The following is a 23,254-nucleotide window of genomic DNA, read 5'->3' on the forward strand; positions in this document are numbered from 1 at the left end:
GTGCGAAAGGGATTCTCAAACTTTTTGGCATTAGAGCTGTACCACCGGACCAATTTGAAAATCAAAAAAGTATGAAACTGTACTGCATTCGGTTATACTTGGTTGGATTACATTAGGTTACTTTATATTTGGCATGCAGAATTACTATACCAATCCATAGTGTAAATAGTAGTAGTTGAAGTGGTAGTAGAAACGGATTAGAAGCCTCGTAGGCAAGGGCGCCCATCAGGGGGGGCAAGGTGGGGCGCTCGCCCCCCTAGAGGAAATTGTACTTCGGAATATCGAAAACCCAATAGAATTTTTAGAATAGTTACAGCAAAATTTGAAACTATATTTGAAATGTCGCTTTTTTCTTCGCCCCCCTTGGAAACCACAAGATGGGCGCCCTTGCCCGCAGTAGTTGGTTGGGTTCTGTTCTCAACATGAAATGGGCAAATTAAAGACTTTCCCAAATTTTTCGGTACCGTACATTTTACAATTTATAGATCAGTATGGATCCTCTCTCAGTCTATCCGCCTCCACATACAGTGTCGCTTACATCAAAAACAACCAACAATACAACCTCTTTTTTAACTGTTACTATTCTCCTTATCTGACTTTCAGTCATTCTTCCTCACAAACTTAAATAAATTCTCCAATTGCTCCGATAAATTTCCTAAAATTGGTCCGGCAACACAACACCCTACCTAACTTCTTAGACATTGAGTCCCTGTCAATGATAATAATACTTAACGAGCCACATTACGTTATCTGTGTACTATAATAAAATATAAGGGTTAAGTTTAGAGATACCCCTCCGGTTATATATATATAAATCAAGAAAATATACAGTAGAAATGAGGTAAGAAATGATAATTTGGAATTCTTATATGATGTTTAGGTTTGTAAGTTTGGCAGTAAAGTTATGTTTAATACGAGAAAAGATATGTAGAAGTGAGACGAGGAAGGTTTCGATGATTCAGCAGCATGGTAGTCGTATAGGGATAAATTCTAATTACGGGGGGTGGGGGTGGAGAAGGGTAGATTACTTACTTCTCAAAATATAGCTATGCAAGCGACAACAAGCGAAGGGGGGTTAGAAGCCCTGCACGGCTCGTTGTTCTCTACCTTTATCACAATTTAGACAAAAACCAAGATACTCGATTCTGGAGCCAAGAAATGAGTTGGGGGAGATTGTAAATGCCTTCCGTATTTACATTCAGGGTCTGTATTGCCCCCTCCCCCTCCTTAATTAGAATTAACTCGTCGTATAGATAGCGAATCTGTGCGTTGAATGTTATATTTCCGCATTGAGTTTTACAGAATTAAATAAAAATAATGAAGAGAATCTATTAAATTTTTATGACAACCACGGATTACTAAATTTAAGTGCTATGAGAAGCTTCTATGAGAACCGGATCTAGTTACTGTTCTAGTATAAATAAAGTCTTGTATAACCTAACCTAAACTAACCAAACCAAACCTAAACGTAACCTAACCTAATAATTTTTAAAGTTTTACCTTTTTTTGTGGGTTTGAAGCTGGAGGGGAACTCTAAACTTAAGCCGCCCGGATACACAGATACAGGAAAGGTAAACGCTCAATTATTCATGTTTAGTGCATATAATATTGCATTAAAACACACAAATACACAAATGTACTTCCAAATAACGAAACTATTACAATCAATCCAGGTCTGTTAATTGGCAGCGAAGTTACTTATCAATATCAATAGAAAACTGACTCCAGGATTCTCTAAACATTCGATTACAAAAATCAGAATAATCTGTATTGTTTAAGCGCATATTTTTTTCACGCTCCACTCTAGCTATAGGAACTAAATACACGTTTCTGGTTGGTTGCAGTTTGCAATTGTCCAAACCTTCTGGTGTATGTATTGTAATAGAAGAAAATTGTCACTTTGTTGAAATTGAAGAAGCAGATGAGGTTAAATTTATATCATCGGGATCACGGTGGAACAAAATGAACAATGCGGGACTTCTAACCCGTTCCTCTTGCTGCTACTACTACTACTGCTACTTCTACTACTACTACTACTACTACTACTACTACTACTACTACTACTACTACTACTACTACTACTACTACTACTACTACTACTACTATTACTACTACTTATACTATGGATTCGTATAGCAAAACTGCAATCGTAACGTAAGTAAATAACTTTTTTGAGTATTATTTTCATTTTATTTTAATGAAAAAAGTGTTATGAAAATTTCAAAAAATATTTTGCTTGAGTTGGGTTTGAATCCACGCCAAAAGCGATTATTATTACTAGCTCGTTGCGCTAGCGAACTCAGCTACAAGAACCGACAGCAGTAAGTGTTTGATTTCTGCTATATGTAGGCTACGTGGCGAGAAATGGATAACTTCAACCAATCAGAACCGCGTATTTAGCTCCTATGGCTAGGATCGATTTAAAAATATGCTATTTATGCACACGGAACGGAGTTAGGAATTGTCTGCTGGGGAAGGGGGCAGACCTTTTGGTCGGTCTCGGATCTGTTTGACAGATCTTGGTAGGTGGCCATCTTATAGGCGGCATTTTTATTTTTTGTCTAAAAGGTGGGGGGCAATGACCTCTATGCCCCCATAGCTCCGCCCATGTATGCACAGCATTTAATGCTAATATTTTTTGCTTCTTGTGATTTGAAAACTCATGAAGAAAGAGAGAATATTAATCCAGATCTAGAGTGTATAGAATAGAAAGAATAATAGCAACTGGATCTATATTCTCATTGTGACAATAGATGTCAAACCTAAAGTTGAATTTGCACTTCATTTTCTCTTGTCCGCCATTTTGTGAACAATTTATATGAACTCAAAACACAATTTCAACGTACAAAGAGATTCAATGATGTCAGTTGGTACAAAATTGAATGCAATTACCATAGTTGTTAATAGTTTGCTTTTACGCAAAAGTTGGCATAGTACAGGTTAATAGTTGAGCCAACATTAAATTCTTTCTAGCCTAGACCGTAACGGATGGCAAACAAATTCAAATGTGAGAGTTATTATTATTATTATTATTATTATTATTATTATTATTATTATTATTATTATTATTATTATTATTATTATACAACATAAAATTAGAGTTGAAAACAATTAGAATCTGATACCGCACAGTACTATTTTAAATAATCGACAAATTTTGGGCTGTTACAATCATCATATTTAAGTTTCCCTTGTTCTGTTACTATTCTTTCCAGGAAACAGCTGTCTCTTAATTTTTAAGTAAAGTAGAATAGTTAATATCAAATTTTGGAATGAAAATTTATTATGTTTTATACTTCATGTATTTTATTTTATGTTTTATACATTTTATTTGTGTTTGTATTTTATTTTATTATATGTATTTTATGTTTTAACATTCTGTATACTACTGACAAGTTTTTATATTTTTACCAGCTTTGAGAATCTCGTAAAAGATAAAATTGATGTACCTGGTTTAGACTCTTTTAATATTTTGGGGTTCGCAGTGGCTCAGTGGTAGAGCGTTCACCTCTGGTGCATGGAATCCTTGGTTCGATCCCAGTTCGCACCAAGTGAGCTTTGTGGTGGACAAACACCGTATCTGTGGGTCTTTTAGGGGTTCTCCCGTTTCCTCCAACTTTCTTCATTCCACCATTTCACTCATTTCTCATCATCGTCTCCTTTAGCCTAATCTGCATAACTGTGGGACGTAAATTTAAAGATTTCATTTCTTCTTTTAATATTTGGAGAATATGTGACAATTACTTGTTAATAAATTAGTTCTTTGTTATTTTTAAGAACACAGTTTAACCTTCTCAGTTGTGAGGAATATTTTGAATTTCAAAATTGTTGAAAATTTGATGTTTTTCACATTTATGACAATTTTAAAGAAGAAAAAACAATAATTAGAAATGTGTGTGAAAGTAAATGTATCCTATAGGCGACATTGGGATTCAAGACTTTTATTTTGGAGAAGTAAAATGTAAAGTAATGTATTTTTGGCTAGGTGTAAAACAGAAAGCTATATCCCGGAATCTGCGAAAGATTAGATAATTAGTATAACTTAATTCTCACATAATACACAGAAATAAAATGAACGAGGGATTTTTCTTCGTTTAGAAGCTAACCTAAGGAATATTCTGTTACACATTTCATATTTCTATATTTTTGTAAGTTACTACTGAAGAAGTTGTTGCATATTTCAATTGTAGTTTAACAAACTGTGCACAAGTGTCACAAAAATTTGTTTAAGAATTGTAAACCATTTGAACATTTTTTAAGTGCATGTCGAGTACAGATTTATACAGATTTTACAGCGCTTTATAGCCGATTCTATAGCTGGAAGGAATTACTTCCTTATTCCAAACAGATATACACTTTGCAGATAGAACACCGATCGTGAATAGAATTGACATTGCAGTCTGCAGCGATTTTTCTTGGCAAGTGCATAGATTTCTGGTATATGCAGCCCTCATCTTGTTCTCAGAATAATTTGAAGGATGAGAAAGTTGTCCTTTATATTTCTTTGATGGAGATACATTACTAGGTTCGTACTTTGATGTGTTACTTGGGATCGGTATTGGAGGTAAAGGCTGAAATTGCTCCGTTTTCAATAAACTCTTCTTTGTAATTGAGACCCAGTAAAGGAAGTAGATGATTTAGCCTGCTCCTACTCTTATCTTCACTGGCAGCACTGTATTTTATAGGAATTCCATGATCCTTATCAGGAAGAAATTCGTCGTTGTCATCATCGTTATCAGAGAAGATATCACAGTCAGAGTCATCCGCATTTAAATAATGTTCGACAAATTCATCAAATTTGGGGGAATCGGCAAAAAGAAAAGCCTGTTTTTAAGTGAAAGAAATATAGTTTAAATTTTAATATAGTAATACTATATTGTGTAATATGTTGATGTTGTGAAATATTATAAACCGAAATCTCCGGAAATCTTGAATGTAATAAATAATATAGTGATCAATGTTTTCCTTTTAATATTTTATCTAACAATTTCTTTACCCTTGTTGCATTACCGTACCTCAAATACTTTTGTTACACCAATGTCGAAAAGAAAACTGTAAACGTAAAAATCTTTCATTATATTCCATCATACTACAATTGATATTAATTCTAGAATCTCAAGGTGGTTTCTCGAACCAATCACTTTATTTTTCCTCTCCATATGAAACTAATTACAGTACGTTTTCTATCCTCTGGCTATTCGTTCTCTAGAAATCCTTAAACATTCTAGCAGACACTTTGTATATAAATGATAATGTGAGGGTGCAAGGGAATGAGTTCTTCCAATTTGAGGTTAATCTCCCAGATAAGTCTTGATAAGCCACCGATGTGTTTTAAGTGATGTGCTGTAATGTACTATTAGAAAGTTGATGTAGTAAATAAAATAAACAGTCTTATTTTTCTGTTGAAATAATACAAAGTATACTAGTGAGTCCATGGATCTCCTCTGGAATTGCTTGATATCTAAAATAACTTAGGACCCCTAGGATTAGATATGAAAATGTCGGCAGTGTAGTTATGGATAGACCGTCGCTTAATTTTTTCCTGTCCCTTTATTAGTAATTTTCCAGTCTCTCAGGAATGGAATTTATTTTTTTGTCCTCCACATTTAAAATATGTAGTCTATATCTTTTCTCCGAAGTAGGTAACACACTGTCGATTGATAATATAAATAATTACTTAAATCCACGCAATGTTACAGCGCTGAATACGAATAATACAATTCGTGTATTTGTATATACAACGTTCTGTTCTTATAGTCTGAGCCTCAATGTCGCGTCCATAAGATACATCGAGAAAGAAGCGTATTATTTCCGCATATTTCTGTGACTACAAGTACACCAACATGTACGGTAGTGTATGGCAGCCAAGTTCCGCGAAGCAATTGAAAACTGGAATGCACTGCAGTAAGCATATTATACACGAACAAGAGTTTTTGGTAAAATCACCGATTTCGAGGCTTTGTAAAAATGATTCTATTAAGGGTAGAAATATGAAATTTAAAATTTAAGGAGTTATCCGAGATATGTACTCATACGATGAGTCTTGCGATCAGTGAACTAGAAAACATCAGGCTAGGTGGAAGGCAATGCACACAAAAGTAAGAAGGGAAACTAGTTTATTAGCAGCTTTAGTAACATCAAGAAATTCATGCTTATTTAAACTATCTGTGAATGTACTTCAAGAGTAAAGTTCATCAAACTGGTGATTTCAATGATTTCAATAAAATTTAGTTGTAGATAGAACACAATGTGATAAAATAATAAAAATTAAATTTAACAAATTAAGTTAGAAGTACACACAACTATATGTTACTTCGCAGTTACTTCACAATATAAAGGTAACCAAGATAGTTCTGTCGCTTTTCCACCCACCACCTTAGAACATCGATATGTCACCTAAGACTACCTGGAAGATCAAAAATATTCCCCATCAGCATTGACGGCTTTCTGTCAACGTTTTGGAAGGCCACGGATTCGATCGCGGTCCAACTTGGTATGTTGTAAAGCGAAGAAACTAGCAAGTGCATTTCGCACCTCTCCTAGGGATTTGAACTGGCGTCCTCTAAGTTGATTGTCCAAGGAATGGAACAGGTGATAATCAGACGGTGCGAGGTCCGGGGAATGTGGCGGATGCAATAGTGTTTCTATACAAGGCGTAAAATGATGTCCCGGTTCATCCTAGCCACGTGGGGCTTAGCGTTGTTCTGTAACAGGAAGACCCATTTGCGATTCAAAAGTGCTGGTTCCAGAATTTTGAGTTTCTCTCGAACACGACTCCATTGCTAACAGTACACAGTTGCATTGATGCTCTGACTAGTTGGTAGCAGTTCCCGATGCACGATGCCGCGAGCAGACCACAAACACACAGGACGACTTTCTTCTGGTGCAGTGCTGGTTTCAGCTGTTTTGGAACTGGTTCATGGGACGCTAACCAATGACGACGGCACTTTGGAGCTTGATACAAGACCCAATTCACATACCATGTCAATACCCTGTCCAGAAATGGCTTCTTCCTCAGACGTGACAACAAAGAAACACGGGTGTCTGCTCATGTTGCCTTCTGTCCCGGAGTCAAATCATGTTGGACCCATCGACCCAACTTGTAGTGCTTCCCAAGTTGATGGATGTGCTACCGAATGGTTTCTCCACTCACACTGAATTGTTGTCCCAGTTCCTCACACATCAGGCTACTGTTCTCCTGCATTACTGCCTGAAGATCTTCATTTTGTACATGTTTTGGTTTTCTGGCACGTGGTGCGTCTTCGAGCGTTTCGTCACCGTCCTTAAAGTTGCCAAACCACCGCTGCACTGTCCGCATAGTCTCGACACCTTCACCAAGGGCCTGACATATCTTCCGCCCCGCTGCAGCGGAGTTTGACCCCAGTTTGAACTTGTACAGCATACACACCCTTAGTCATTCTGTGGAGGTCCCATGTTCATTCTGTCCTTACGCAAGTTCACGGTGTAACTGAACTGCCACAACCAATTAGTACGTTGAATACACACACAACAACAACTGACCTTCGCCTTATCTCCATTCGCATTCAACTCCGCTGTGAGGGCCAATTGAACACAGACCTCCACTAATACCGACAGAACTTTCTTGGTTACCTATATTATATATAGGGTGTTAATGAACTATACCGACAAACTGTATTCATAAGAGAAAAAGTTCATATGGATCTATGGCGAAAAGTGCAGTTTCAGAGCTAGGGCTGTCCAAAATCTCAAAAATGCCAAATTTCAACAGACCCTATTTCGAATTCCAGAAACTGTGGATGCTGGTCCTTATCAGCGTAAAGGAAGCCACACATACGCAATCCAAAAATGCAGATTTCATGAATTTTCAATAGGTGTAGAGGGTATTCCCTGCAGGGTGTAATTCTCACATATGTTCTCAATAGAGTTTTCAGATATACACTGACTTCAAGGAGGGCCCAAAGTAAACAGGAGGTAAGCCTTGACAACAATGGACATCCAATGCTTCGGAGAGAAGTCGGAAGTGTTAGGAACCGGTAGCTCCATGCTTTTTGTGTTCAGAATAACGTTTGATCCGATGTATTTCGTCATGGTATATTTAACGCTTCCTTCACTTACAAGTGTGAAAGAAAACATCGCAGCATGCATTTTTTCGAGTACGAGAGATCGCGCTGCTGATGATCCTTAACACTTCCGACATCGCGCCAGAAGAATTCCGTGTTCACTGATATCAAGACTTATCATTTGCCTACTTTGGACCTATCTTAAAGTCAGAGCATATCTCAAAATTTGGTTGATGGCATGTATGGAAATTTCACCCTGCAGGGAATACTCTGTACACGCATTGAACATTAATGAAATGTGCAGTTTTGGCGTATGCATGACTTCCTTTACGCTGATAAGGACCATCATCCTCAGTTTCTCAAATTTGAAATAGGGCCTGTTGAAATTTGGCCTTTTCGCGATTTTGGACAGCCCTAGTTCTGAAACTATGCACTTTTCGCCAAAGGTCCAGGAATCACCTCTTATAGTTTGTCGGTTTAGTTCATTAACACCCTATATATATATGGTAGGGAAAAGAACTTTTGAGCATATCTGGAAATGAATAATGAAGAAAGCAGAAAAAGTTTACAGCAAAATTTATTCTGTAGAAACGATACATAGTTTTTAGAAATGTATTATCTCTAAAAATTATGAATAGGAATATTAACCGGATACAAGAAATTGATGATAGCGTAATAATGTATGGAAGCAGCTAGGACCACATGAAGATGCCACACAGCATGGGAGTATGGGATAAACCCATCAGTAACAAAAAATATCACACCCATTAAGTAAACAAGGCCACCCAGTTTCAGCTCTCGAAATCCAGAAAAACCTTCATCCTGAAAAACAACCATAAAACTCATATAAATAATAACTCATAAAATCGATACAATTCTGAAATAAGTATGTTTCTACGTAGGCTTCTAATTTATACAGTACTTAACTAGTGCTAGCAATTAAACACTACCCGTTTTTTTTTTTCTTTTTTGTTACTTCTCTCAAACCGTTCAAATTGCTAAAACTGCGCGTTATGCAGAGTCGTTTTGACGTATGATTACCGTCATACTAAAGGGCTGACTACTGCAGGAATCATATGTTAGTCGAAACCCTTTAGTATGACACTAATCACGGGTCAGAACGACTCTGCATAAGAGTCGTTCTGACTCTACACAACGTTCATCATAAGACCCTATGTTTTAATAATAATTATCTATTATATCAAACATATCATATGTTTGAAGAGCTTTTAGACATGTGTTATTGCTGTTGAATGAGATTAGAATAAGAATATTAGTTATCGTAAGTTTCTTAATTGTGGAGAGAAATTATTCTTGATGACATACTCATATTTAAATGGCAAATCATTTTTTTAAACGAAAATGTCAAGTTTACAAACTCGCATTTGATCTAATGGATATCTAAAAGGAAACAAGGGCCCACTACAAGCAGGACTGGGAAACGGGGGCTCCATTATAAACAGGGCTGGATAACTGGGGCCTCATTACAAACGGGGCTGAGAAATAGAGCCCTATTACTCGCTTCACAAAAACCTAGTATTACAATACATAACAATACAACACACCGTTATTGTATGTGCGTTTTATCTCATTTGCTTTTTCTTGTTATTTGGAAATTACACTACAATCAGTTTTTCTTTAAATTTTTTGCGCCCCCAAGCGAGTGAGGCCCTAAGCTATGGCTTGTTTAGCTTATGCGTAAATCCGGCACAGCCTATAGGACTATTTGACTTGAGTGTTATCAACTGATAGGATCTGAATTACATATGTGAACACACCGATATTTTTCATCATAGCAACATTTTATTTATCATTTTTATTATTACAGTATGTAAACACAACGTTCATCATTTCATAGAAATTAGTTATGCTAAACTAAAAAAAAAAAAAACTACTACTGAAACCAATTCAGAAACACTACACACGATGAAATAGAGCCTAGCTGCAATATTAAACAGTAGAACATAAAAAGTATTGAGTGCTATAGCAAGGCTAGAAACAAAACAGTCTTATGTAGCTAAACGTCTAACTCACATGGCAGAGCAAGTGTTAGAAAATCAAATGGTTAAAACACAAGAAATAGAATTAGCTTAACTAATCAAAAGCTACTACTGGATAGTGTTGTAAAAAAACGGTTTTTTTTCTGTGAAGTTTTTTTTCAATAAAAAACATCGTTCTTTTTCATGTTTTTTTTCAAAAGTCTGTTTTTTTTCTGGCAACTATTATTTATTGATTTATGTTGCAGATTATTGAAATAATCAACAGAACTTGAGTCGAAGCCCTCGTAACTTACAAATCGTTTGTTTCTTCGAACCTATACGAGCAAAATTGTGTGATTATTCCTTTCGGTCCCAGGCCATTTTTGGCGTTTTCCTAGATTTCCAGTTAGTGACTTATTGCTCAAAAACTATTCATTCGATTGATGTGGTTAAGGCCTTGTTTTTAAGAAAATGGATGTGGCTATTTTTTGGTGTAAGTTGCATTGCAGTATTACCAACGGGTGGGAAATTATTGAAAGAAATGTAGGGGTGAAAATTTACAAAAAATCCCTAACCGAATTTCAATTTTTTTTTTTTTTTTTTTTTTTTTTTTTGGTATCTAGCACCACTGCTGCTATATGGGTTCAAGTAACCTAAAGAAATCTTTGGTGTGTTGACAAGGTACAGTGAAATCCTGAAGTCGCTGGCTTCCATTCATAGAGGGAAAGAAAAAATTCTGTCATACACATGAAATTTTGACACTTTTTACGCCTAAGAGGCAAAAATCAAATATGCCGGCGTACAGCTTCTCTAATTATCCTATTGAAGCTTTTTATAGTGCGTTCTGTAGGGCAAAGAGGAAGCTTTCAGGTAGTGGTACGTTTGTTTCAATGTAACCAGTAAGAGGGTAATAATAGAGGGGAAAAGGAAAATTTTCCGAATTTTTCACCTAATAGCGGGAATTAATTGTTTTGGCTGGAAACGCTGCCACCTGACAGACAAAAACTATCTGAAAATAAACCGTAGTACTCAAAGAATATATCCTACAAGTATCATGGCGATATATAAGAAAGTAAGCATGAAATTTAAAAAAAAATCTCATTCTACCTCAGAAATTCACCATTTTCTTACCATTTCCAGAACATGGTTTATTATAAACCTCAACTGTACTTCCCCTAATTATTCTAGTGAAACTTTCTATGGTGCGCTGTGTAGGCTAAGGATGAGTCTGTTAGACACTGGTACATTTGTTTGAATGTAGCCAACAAGAAGGAAATAATAGAAATAAAAAAGGGAATTTTTCCCAAAATTTGCCCCTAAAATCTGGAATTAAAATTTTTTGTAGCTAGCAACACTACTATCAGACACACACAAACTATCTTAAAATAAGCTTTGGTATCCCTCTAATATACCCTACAAGTTTTGTGATGATATCTAATAAAGTAAGCATGTCAATAAAAAATATCTCATTCTACCTTAAGAAAAATCACAGTTATCTTTCCAATTAGAGAACAAGGTCCAATGTAAACCTCAACTGTACTTTCCTTAATTATCCTATTGAAACTTTCTATAGTGCGTTGTGTAGAGCAAAGAATAGACTTCCGGATACTGGTACGTTTGTTCCGATATAGCCAACAAGAGGGAAATAATAGAGACAAAGCATATAATTTTTCCAAAATTTCCCCTAAAATCTGGAATTAAAATATTTTGTAGCTGGCAACACTGCAACCAGACAGACGAAAACTATCTTAAATTAAACATTAGTACACCACTAATATATCCTACAAGTATTATGGCGATATTTAAGGAACAAAGCTTCTAATTACCAAAAAGATATTACGGTAAACAGAAAAGTAAGGAAAAACTAGAAAAATCAAGGGCTAGAACCTAAATACGAATTTTACGTGCGTCCCCTAATTATCCCATTGTAACGATCTGTACTTTCGTTTGTTAAGTAAGGACAAATGTTCGATTGGCGTAAGTTGACTTGCACTCGAACGTATAGGTACGGATTTATAAACAAAAATTTCTAATTTTTTGCCCAAATATAGGAGAATTGTAATTTCCCTAATTGGTAACACTGCGCGCAGGCCCGTCCAATTGATGTCAATAGTTAGGTATCCATCCGAGGTATCTACCTGGAAAGTCTTAAGGATATCTTTCTACAACGAAGGAAGCTACAAGGGAAAAAAAAAGGGTAAAGGAAATTCGAAATTAGAAAATTCTCGAATTTTTTACTGGGGTGAAATTTGAGAAGGAAATTCGACACCAGAAGAAAAAGAAATTAATATGATAAACTATAGTCCAACCACATTTTGCAAGAATAATATCCCGATATCTTAATTAGTGTCCACACTGGAGCGGATTAAACAAGTGACACACCTGTGTGTGCCATTTTGGCCACCTGGGCCACTGAGTACACATTTGATTACATATTTTTGACTACTAACTTGTGTTGTTGTTGTAGTTATAGTCTCGACTAATAATAATATCGTTGTAAACAATAACTTTATAGGGAAAATTTTCTCTCCTTTTTACATCTTAGTTCCAACACTGTTGGTGAGAAATGTAGAGTGTTTCAAAATAAATTTTGGGGTTTTAAGTCTTCGTAGTACTTACTACATTTTACGTACAATTATGAGCAATGCATCAAGTAAAAGAGCACCTCAAACAGTCTTTACTACAAGTGTTCAATGTGAGATTCATTCATCACATGGCACACATCTAGTCGATAGGCGAGAAAGGCCCATAAACTTTCCGCCATATGGCACAAAACACATTCAATTTAGGGGAGTTTCGTTTATAATTGTAAGTTAATTGTAATAGATACTACAAAGTTTCAAAACCCTAATATTAATTTTGAAACACCCTGCATTACTTCAAATTGAGTCGGGGGCCGCGGTGGCTCAGTGGTAGAGCGTTCACCTCTGGTGCTTGGGGTCTCGGGTTCGATCCCAGCCCCCGCCAAGTGAACTTTGTGGTGGACAAACATCGTGTGCGTGGGTTTTCTCGGGGTTCTCCCGTTTCCTCCCACTTTCTTCATTCCACCAGTTCATTCATTACTTATCATCACCGTCTCCTTTAGCCTCACCGGCATAACCGTGGGGCGTAAAACTCAAAGATTTCATTTCATTTTTCAAATTGAGTCATCCTATATTCAGGTCCTAGTCAATTTGTCGCCTCGTGCAATGGCATAATTTGCCGCCTCCCCCTTTCTCCAGAAAGAACAAATCTTAGAAGTCATGATTTTAAGTATGCTACTCCAGCATGAACAACAAAGGTGAGGGTAAGTGCAGTCGCACTCAGAAAGGCTTAAATACTTACTAAAAATGCAATTCCGTTGTGTATGTTTCTTTTTCTTTAAATGTGAATCTATTATGATAGTGAAAGATAAAGCAAACACACCTGCAGAGGATAGATGGTAATCCTTTTTATAGAATTCACTATCGAGCTTCAATCTCAATGTATCAGTTTGCAATTCCAGTGCAACTAGATCTTTTATCTTTATTTCTTGATTTTTCTTCTACATCTCCTAACATTTTTTAAAAAACTTGTTTCTATCTTCAATGATAAGGAACTTGCTTCTGACAAAAACAAGACTACTTTCATATCAAAACTGTGATAACATACGAAATGGAACAGATATTCACTACTATTCGAGAATTGAATTCTTGCATTTGACAACAATCAAGCAATTTGTGCTCGGATTTATTCGACCATTTGCTTTAGCATTGTCCATGTGGTCTTAAACTAATGCAACCTAAACATAATTTATGAATGTAGTATTCAAATAGAAGGTCAGCTTAGTAAATGTAACTACCATCATCATGAAGTATGTTTCCAACAAGAAATATTTAATTTAAATAATATACTTATGACAGATTTTGCCGGACCATCCAAGCTTGCCGTTCCACGCAAATGCACGTGTTGCATATATACAGTGGCGTATTTAGGAGGGCTTCCCGGCTTAAGCCCCCCCCCCGAAATCTTACTTACTATAGTAAAGTATATGAAATATCTTGCAGAATTTTCACATTTTTAGGCAAACCCCTTCCCCCCGAAAGTTAGCAAAGCCCCTCCCGAAACAAAATCGTAAATACACCACTGCATATATGGTAGAGCCGGCTCTGCATATCATATATATCTAATCGACAAATTATTTATATATGACATTTAGAAAAATACTATTAGGCAAATTAGTATTAGTTTTTACCTTTAGACAAGTTATTGGAATTTTATACTGTTCGTGACATTATTTTCGTACTTATTAAAGGCCTGCTTTCACGAAAAAACAAAATTTCATTTCTACTTTTATTTCTTAGTTGATATTGATGAAAACTGCTGAAACCCGAATTGTTAATAGGTATGGTATTCATGTAAATTGTAAAATATTTGTAGCGTATCAGTATCTAGCGTTTAATTTATGTTGCATTTTACGGTAATTATACCTACATAAAAATATTTCATACTTAAATAGACGTAAGATGCATTACAAATGACTATTTGAAAAAAAACGAAATTTAGAAAAAAAACGAGAGGCAATGTTTTTTTTCTAAAAAAAACGTACAATTCTGAAAAAATACGAACCGTTTTTTTTCTATTTACAACACTACTACTGGAACCAATTTAAAAGCATTAAACTTCATGAAAAAGCTACAATATGAAACAAGAGAACATAAAGAGAATATAGTACTCCAGTAAGACTACAAACAAACTAGACTTAGGTAAACATTACAGATCATATGCAAGAGAATCAAGTGTTCAAAGCATAGAAAAGCTAATCATCATGGAACCAAGGCACATGAAATCAGGCGTATACCCTTGACTATGTTCATGGATCTTGACAAAGCCTCTGACAACGTTGCCTCCAAGAATACTTGTTACAACGAATTCTCCTTGCCTTTGTTTTCTCGTGTATCGGAGCTACAAACAGCCATCCAAACTTAAGCATGTACAGAGCTTTATACGATGACTATGGATATTTTGCATGTATTATTACATTCCTTGTAATTTCATCTACACATTTACATACACATGATACACTGTGCTCTAACATCTATGTTACAACTAACTGATGAATAAGTAGCTGTACTTCACGTCCCAACAAGCACGAAAAATTTCACTGCTTTCTCTATTTCATCTAGTGCAGGTGGAAGAGTAGGACAACATTTCTTCTCATAAAGGAATACCTGTCATATGTTATTCATGCGAAGAACTACTTTCATAAACTTTCCCAAGTTCGTAATTCTTCATTTTATGTGGTACTGCGAAATTAGGCATACTTACCCTATTTTTAAAGCACCTTCTCTTAAACTTTGGATTTCGTGTATATAGTCATATCGAAAATCTCATATATACTCCATAAATAAACATGAACTGCCTTGTGTCAAATAAGGTGAAACTTTGTCATTCAAATATCATATAGGTAGTAAATTCAATGAGTCTATAAATAAAAATATAGATACATAGAAACCTCAGGAGAAATAAAAGTCCGATCCGTGCAGGCGCCAATGCCTGAAAAGGAATCTTTAATATTATAGCACTTGATATGGCACCAACGCATTTGTGGAGAAATATCCGCTGCAGTTTCCGAGTTACGCAGAAAGATTTGAAATTTTAGCGAATTGACTTGTTTTAACTACTAGTTACTAGGGGCCGCAATGGGTCAGTGATAGAGAGTTCACGTCTGGTGCAAGAGGTCCTTGGTTCGATCCCATCTCGCGCCAATTGAACTTTGTGGTGGACAAAGACCGTATGCATGGATTTTCTTGGGGGTTCTCCCGTTTCCAAACACTTTCTTCACTCCACCATTTCATTCATTTTTCATCATCAGCAACTCCTTTAGCATAATCGATGGACGTAAAACTTAGAGATTTCATTTCATTTCTCTTTGCTAGTAGTTAATCTTTCTAAAATTTAATTCTTAAATGTTTTTGCATCTTAACAGTTAGTCAAGTCATTATAAGCTTTGACCCATCAAAAAATGCAAGAAAAGCATTTTTAGTTTTTCTGGTAGAAAAAAAACATTCTGAACAACATATCAAAAATTAGCAAATTTTAGACTTCCATTTGGCCTCCATTTTGAGCCGCCATTTTGTATTTTGTTACTAAATACCTTTCTCGGAAAAAGCTATTATATATTCTTACAAAATTAAGATAGAAACTTTGCTCTTGTGTCAAATTGATGGTAATAGATAATATAAATGAGCAAAGGTGGTAAAGTCTTGTGATGATGCCGCCATAGTTAAATATGGCTTCCGTTCTTCCAAAAATTTCGTTACTTCGGTTCGTTATCTATTTAATTGGCACATAACTATGAAGTCATTAAAGTTTCCAAAAAATCATGTGAAATGATCGTTATAGAGTAGAATGTCCTCTTTTCGTTGACATCAAAATCATTTCTAAGTCTTTTATAACACAACTCGCCATGTAAGGCAACATGGTTTTTCTTTCCATAATGTAATACTTTAATTTTATAAAGAGAAGTATCTGAATTGTTCTTATAAATTAAAGTAAACAGCTATAATAATAATAATAATAATAATAATAATAATAATAATAATAATAATAATAATAATAATAATAATAATAATAATAATAATAATAATAATAATCGTAATGCATATCATAGGAGCATTACAAAGGATGTAATTATAATATAAGAAAAATGGTGTAAATTTCACGAAAGTGTCTCATTACCAGCTGTCATATTTACAATATAATGGTAACAAACTATGTTACACAATGAATCAAAATAATTGGCATGCGTAACACTGGAATGTGTTTTTTAAACATTATAATGCAATATGTAGTTCACAACGTATGTAATGTTATTCATTAACAATCACTTTTTGTTGTATTATTTTTCTCTTAATCTCTGTAAAGAATTGTCTGCAAGGAATTGTAAATTCCTTTTATTTGTTCATATTATGTTGCTTGTTAATAAAAATGCTCTTTAACCACCCATAGCCCATCTATTATTTCCAATATATTGCAATAGTACATCTACCTCTCTTCCCCTACAGAGGGCGTAACCCTCTTCGGGTAGTTGCTAGCACTTGCTAGCAGGCAAAAAGAAATCATATTATGCTAATATAAAAAACACTCTAAATTTCTTCATCATCCATAAGGGGTTAATTTGTAATGTTTTCACAGTTGTCATTATATCAAGAGTCACACGTTATTGTGCAATCGAGACCATATTTCTTAGAAGTGCATTTACGTATGATACATCTACATGAATCGCTGCTGTGAATCATTTGTAGAAGGCTGTCAGAAGCGAGTTTATTATCCATTTGGTATCAGTTTGTCCGCTTCATTAATCCAGTCTCACTTAGTAGGGTCCATGTCTTGACTAAGACCCATCCATGTCATGACCTGAAAGTAACTTCGTTGTGAATGGTATTTTGTACCAGAAATTGTGGGTGGAAAGCGCTCGGATTTTACAAATGAATTAGCATCCGCCACTTTTTTCAAGTGAAGGTATTCCGCAACGATTCTAATGTGTCGGATGATTTCCCATTGAACAAAGATAACATCACCTTACCCCCGGTAGTTTCCTCAGTTTTTGGATCTGTGGTTGGAGAACAGAAAATCTGTGCACATTCACGCAAAATACCATTTTTGTTAACTTTTGTCAAAAACTGACTTTTTTCCAATACCAAAAATTCGTGAAGTAGCATCTGATCTAGTGAAGGTATGTGCAAATAACAGGCTTGTACATACATATTTCCCCAGCAAGCTCTTCAAGACAGTAATGTTGTAAACATGAGCTTTCCCTTTGTCTGATTGTATATACATACAAATCCTTGTTATATGCATAGCCATAATAGAGAAGCAATATTAGTAGAACCGTATCTTCACCGACGAGGGTTGTTCACTGGGTAAGTGACGTAGCAACTGCAGCTTTTACAATGTCAACATCTGCTTCTCTCTCTGCTTGTATTACTTGACATCCTTTCGATCTCAGGCGGACAGTAATCATTTTTATCAGTAATTGTTTGTTGCTTCCATTGGAGAGAAAGTTCTCCATTTTCTCAGCAAATTTTGTTGCTTCCGTGACATTGACTACTATTGTTGTAGTTGTCTTCCTTCGCTCAAGTACTGTCTTTTGGGGTAGACTTTCCATAGCCATCGAAAACAAAATTGCTTTTTCCATATCGTTCTGCAAGAAAACATGCATAATGATCTGCAATGAAGCTGTAAGTACTTCCTTGAGACCAGTTAAGCCTATGTAAGAGGGAACCTTCATCCGAAACATACTGCTCAGTATGGGGAAAAGGCTGAAGGATGTCACAATTCGTAAGAGTAGCATGGTTTCTTATGTCTTCAAGAAGTGCATGTTTATCTGCCTTTCTAAGTTTGTGTTTAGCTCCAAACAGTGTAGATGAACATGGAGAAAGCTCATACTTCATCACCTCATTTCAGTTTAAATCTCCACTCTGAGACACAACCAAGAACCGTTGAAACAAAAGAGCAGGATCTATCGTTTTGTCTTAAGATACCTTAACAACCTTTACTGATGCAAATGTGATTACCTTAATGTTGCATTTATGTGCATATGAAAATGTGGACTGATTTCCCATTTGAGCAACAATGTCTTTACCGATACTGAAAAGCTCATAGACATTCACATCATTATTTGCATTTATTCCAGTTACAATATTATGTAATGCCACTTCCTCAGACAGTGAGGAATATAGTTCAAGCATACTACCAATTTTAGCCACATCCTCTTTATCACGAGATTTTACAGCTGTTCACAAGTAGTATATTGCATATCACAGAAGTCCTGCATGGCAAAGTTGTAAAACGAGGATACAGGAGAAGACATGGTCCAGATTGCCCTTTGCTTCTCTGTTATTCCATTACCTCTTGTTAATCCTCTGTGGTTTTCAATGACCTCATTAGCGTCTGCTCAATAACCAGGTCACAACTAAGACCAATACAGAATTTGTTACTTCGTCTGATGACATGGTATCCCTGCATGAACTTATGATTCACTTCAGGATTAGTTATATCCAAGCTTTCATGGTTTGAAGGTACAGGTAAGCTGAGTTCAGATAATTTTGGTGACCTGCAGCATTGTCCATGATCCTGATCAATCGACATGAATTAGCTCTCTGACCACACCCAACATCTGCGTATAGTTCCACCAAAGTTTTCTTGTCTTTGACTCCTGAGAATATTGACACATTTTTTTCATGCACAGCAGAAACTATACGCGCCATACAATCTGATTCAAGCATGTCCAACTCTAAGTCACCCTTTTCAGCTTGGTAATGTGGCCCTCAAACCCAGGTTCTGTTTCAATAATTTTGGAAATAATTAAGTTTGTAAGGCATTGGATGATCATAAGATGCCCACGTAATTCACACTCTACTGCTTTCCCTGACATAGCATGTATGATTGTATTTTCACTGTAGACTGTTGCTAAGATCTCTTCTGTCGACTGTCTTCCATTAACGTATCTATAGCACACAATAGATTTATTAAGATATGGAAACTTCAAAGTAACAGGATAACATCTTTCACTCGAACATTCTTTTCGGCTGAACTCCCGATTTCAGAAGTTTTCCAAAACAATGGCTGGTCAAAGGTAACAATAGCTGGCATTTTGTATTTCGCTGCTAGCTCTTAAATGAAATTAAGAGTTGACAGAATGCATGTTTTGTTTCCAGGGTACATATCAATTAGGGGCAAGAATTGCACAGATGACTGACTTGGATGTATACATGAAGGTGCCTAACACTGCACAAAAAAATTATCCTGGCGTATTTAAGGGGGGTTACGGGCTTAATCCCCCGAAATCTTACTTATTGTAGTAAAGTAAATGAAATATCTTGCAGAATTTTCACATTTCCAGGCAAAGCCCTACCCCCGATAGCAAAGTCCCCCTAAACAAAATCGTAAATACGCCACTGATTATTATTATTATTATTATTATTATTATTATTATTATTATTATTATTATTATTATTATTATTATTATTATTATTATTATTATTATTATTATTGTAGTTGTTTTCTTTAATTTATAAGAACAATTCAGATACTTGTCTTTATAAAATTAAAGTATTACATTATTGAAAAAAAAAGGCATGTTGCCTTACATGGCGGTGTTCAGTGTTATAAAAGACAATACTCTCGCCACATAAAATGGTCTAGCTCGTTTAGTTTTTAAGATACAGAAATGATTTTGATGTCAACGAAAAGAGGACATTCTACTCTATAACGATCATTTCAAATGATTTTTTGAAAACTTTAACGGCTTCATAGTTATGTGCCAATTAAGACAGATAACGAACCGAAGTAACGAAATTTTTGGAAGAACGGAAGCCATATTTAAATATGGCGGCATTATCACAAGACTGTATGACCTTTTCTCGTTTATATTATCTATACCAGAAAAACTAAAAATGCTTTTCTTGCAATTGGTTGGGGGTACAGCCCTAATTTTCCTTATATTTACTGGACTAAGTGCCTTCTTAAAGTACACGGTCAGAGGTGTAACGATAACTGTGTGGGCTCACCTTTTAAAAATAAATTTTGGGCCCATATAAATATGATAAAAACTTACATAAACTAAAAGAATTACAATTGGTTGGGAAATGAAGTGAAATCCAGTTTTACGTCCCATGGTTATGGCTAGGGTAAAGGAGACGACGATGATGTGAAATTAACCCATTGGTGAATAAAGTGGAAAGAAACGGGAGAACCAATGGTCGAAGTGAGACGGTATGCGATGATATGCCATATTGCCTCTGTTTTTTCAGTGATGAAGGCATATCGCCTATGTTTTTTCACTGATCAAGACATACCGTCACTAGAGAGTAAATAAAAAATATCTTTAATAAATCCATTTTTATATAGAGTAATTGACGAAAAGCTTTGCACGTAGATTTTATTTTTATGCAGAAATAATTTGATAACACCGACATTTTTTATATTTTCCTACTTTTTGTTTTTAAAAATGAGGTGTCTACAAAGAAGTTCGTCTAGTTTATAATATATGTGTCTTCTTGCCTTAATGCATATAACTGACCTATTTTGAGCGAATATTCCTCAGTCGAGTAGGCATCCGAGGGTTTTCATGCAGGAAATTGTTAATATAAAAGCTTGGTTTTTGAGGGTTTTCGTGTATAATTCTCTATAATACAACAGAAGGGGATTTTTTTTTCAGATAATTGTTGGCGGAGGATCAAAGTCTCACCATGTTCGCCCCCGTAACTACAATGAATCTCTCCAATGATTATCAGTCATTATGTAAACTGAAACGCAATCTTTTAGGCAATATACCCTCACTGTATTTCAATATTTAGTTAGCCGGTATGTAGAGTCAAAATCGTAATAAAACATACCGCCTCTGGTTGTTTTCCATTGCGAACACCGGGGAGAACTCAGAGAAAACCCATGTACGCAGTGTATGTCCACCACAAAGTCTATTTGGCGCAAACCAGAGACTCCACGCACCAGAGGTGAAAACTCTACCACTGAACCACCGCAGCCCCTACACTAGTTGGTGTATATTGCAGCAGAGGAAAATGTAAGTTAAGCTCTGTTGGAGTCTCTCATTAGAAGGTAAATTCGTAACATTTTAAGATTAACTAATTATAGTCTGACGGATCTGCATTTATATTTTAGTTTTGTATAATACAAACACATATGTATTTTAATGTTGGTGTCTACTGGTTTTACGGATGGTACGCCATATTCCAAAAAGTTTGACCGCATTAATTGGGCTGTTTTGAGCTCAAAATTCTCAACCTCTAGTCCAACTTCAGGTATCTTCAAAAACAATAAACCGAAGATACCAGGTTCGAGCCCCCAAGCCAACTTTCGCAATGGACGAAAATTTGTGCCAATGTGTTTTCTTCTTTTAAATGTAATAAGACATGTTGAAATGTTATTAACTGTAGAAAAAAGTAACATTAAAATAAGTAATGATATAGTATTTCGAACTATCCATACGTTGAGTACGTGCTCGTTTTGTCATGTTTTCATATATAAAAGAACAATTCCAGTAAAAGGAAAGACAGTGAACATTGTTCTCGTTTTCGTATTAGAATGCAAACGACAAAGAAAAAGCAACAGTATTTACAACGAATATGATTGTTATTGTCTTGGAAATTCAATTATATTTCTTCAGAAGCACCTCAACAGGAGTGTTGATGGTAGCTCAGTGGTGAACACCGACTGTGTTGCTCGCTGCTTTGGTGCCAATTCTGCAAGTTGTCATTGTGTTTTTTCTCTCTCTTGTGATTTCTTGCTATGATTTTCCTGGGCCTACCAGACGTTAGGATAGTACTTGATTTTGACGATCTCTTCCGTTTTTGCTAATTGTATAAGTACTATGGTAAATATTAGGTTTAACACACTTCAAATTAGTTTTGAAAGTGTCACGAAAGTCCCCAATTCGATTTGCCTTCATGGCTGGATTCAAAACACATTTCAACTCGCACCAGACTCAGTTTTAAGTATGGAAATGTATATAAAATTAATAACGCATCAACGTGTGAACAGATTATTAATAATGTGGACAATAAAGTGAAGTATATGGATGGCTATGGCACTTATAACCTTTCGCATTAAAGAAAGTTTTTTTTAAAGAAATAAACACTGGACACCTACCTCTTAGAAGCGCCTAAACTTTTCTCTGTACCTAAAAGAACTTTACATACAATACCAAAATTAGTTCAACGTCTAATACATATAGCGTTAATAGACAGACTTCTCAATGAAAGATTATTTATATTATTGTGCATTTTATTTCACAATTTTCCTAAGTTTTGTTGTTTATATTATATTCCAAGTCATTTTCCTAGTGTTTATTTTAACCCCTTAGGTGACGTGACTAGGAACATTTCGCACGAATATAATATATACCAATATATAACCCGAAATAACGTCCATACTAACTTTGACGAAAGTGTAATATCAATCTGGTCGATAGTACTGCTTACGATTCCATGTCAGAAGGGCCCGGACAAAAGGGCAAGGACAGAAAGGCCCGAGTCGAAACGGCCCCGCGCCTAAAGGGCCCCGGTCAAAACGGCCCCGCGATAAAAGGGCCCGAGTCAAAAGGGCCCGCGTCAAAAGGGCAAGAGTCAAAAGGACCCCGCGTCAAAAGGGCCCGAGTCAAAAGGGCCTCACGTCAAAAGGGCCCCGCGTCAAAAGTTCCCCGCGAAAAAGGGCTTGAGTGGAAAGGGCCTGGGTAGAAATGGTCCCACGGCC

General features: G+C 35.7%; 1 protein-coding gene across 2 annotated transcripts in view; it reads right to left on the reverse strand.

Annotated features, from left to right (window-relative positions):
* Positions 1–8,601: 8,601 nt before the first annotated feature.
* LOC145664774 (monocyte to macrophage differentiation factor-like) overlaps positions 8,602–23,254 on the reverse strand; it is a 53,621-nt gene continuing 38,968 nt past the window's right edge. For both annotated transcript variants that reach the window (XM_081731725.1, XM_081731724.1), the window contains exon 5: positions 8,602–8,864. In XM_081731725.1, the coding sequence (XP_081587851.1) occupies positions 8,664–8,864 (201 nt within the window). In that variant the 3' untranslated portion in view covers positions 8,602–8,663. The remainder of the gene's footprint in view (positions 8,865–23,254) is intronic.

The sequence above is a fragment of the Thermobia domestica genome, chromosome 11, assembly GCF_964235325.1.
Source record: "Thermobia domestica chromosome 11, izTheDome1.hap1.1, whole genome shotgun sequence".
Taxonomy (NCBI): Eukaryota; Metazoa; Arthropoda; class Insecta; order Zygentoma; family Lepismatidae; genus Thermobia; species Thermobia domestica.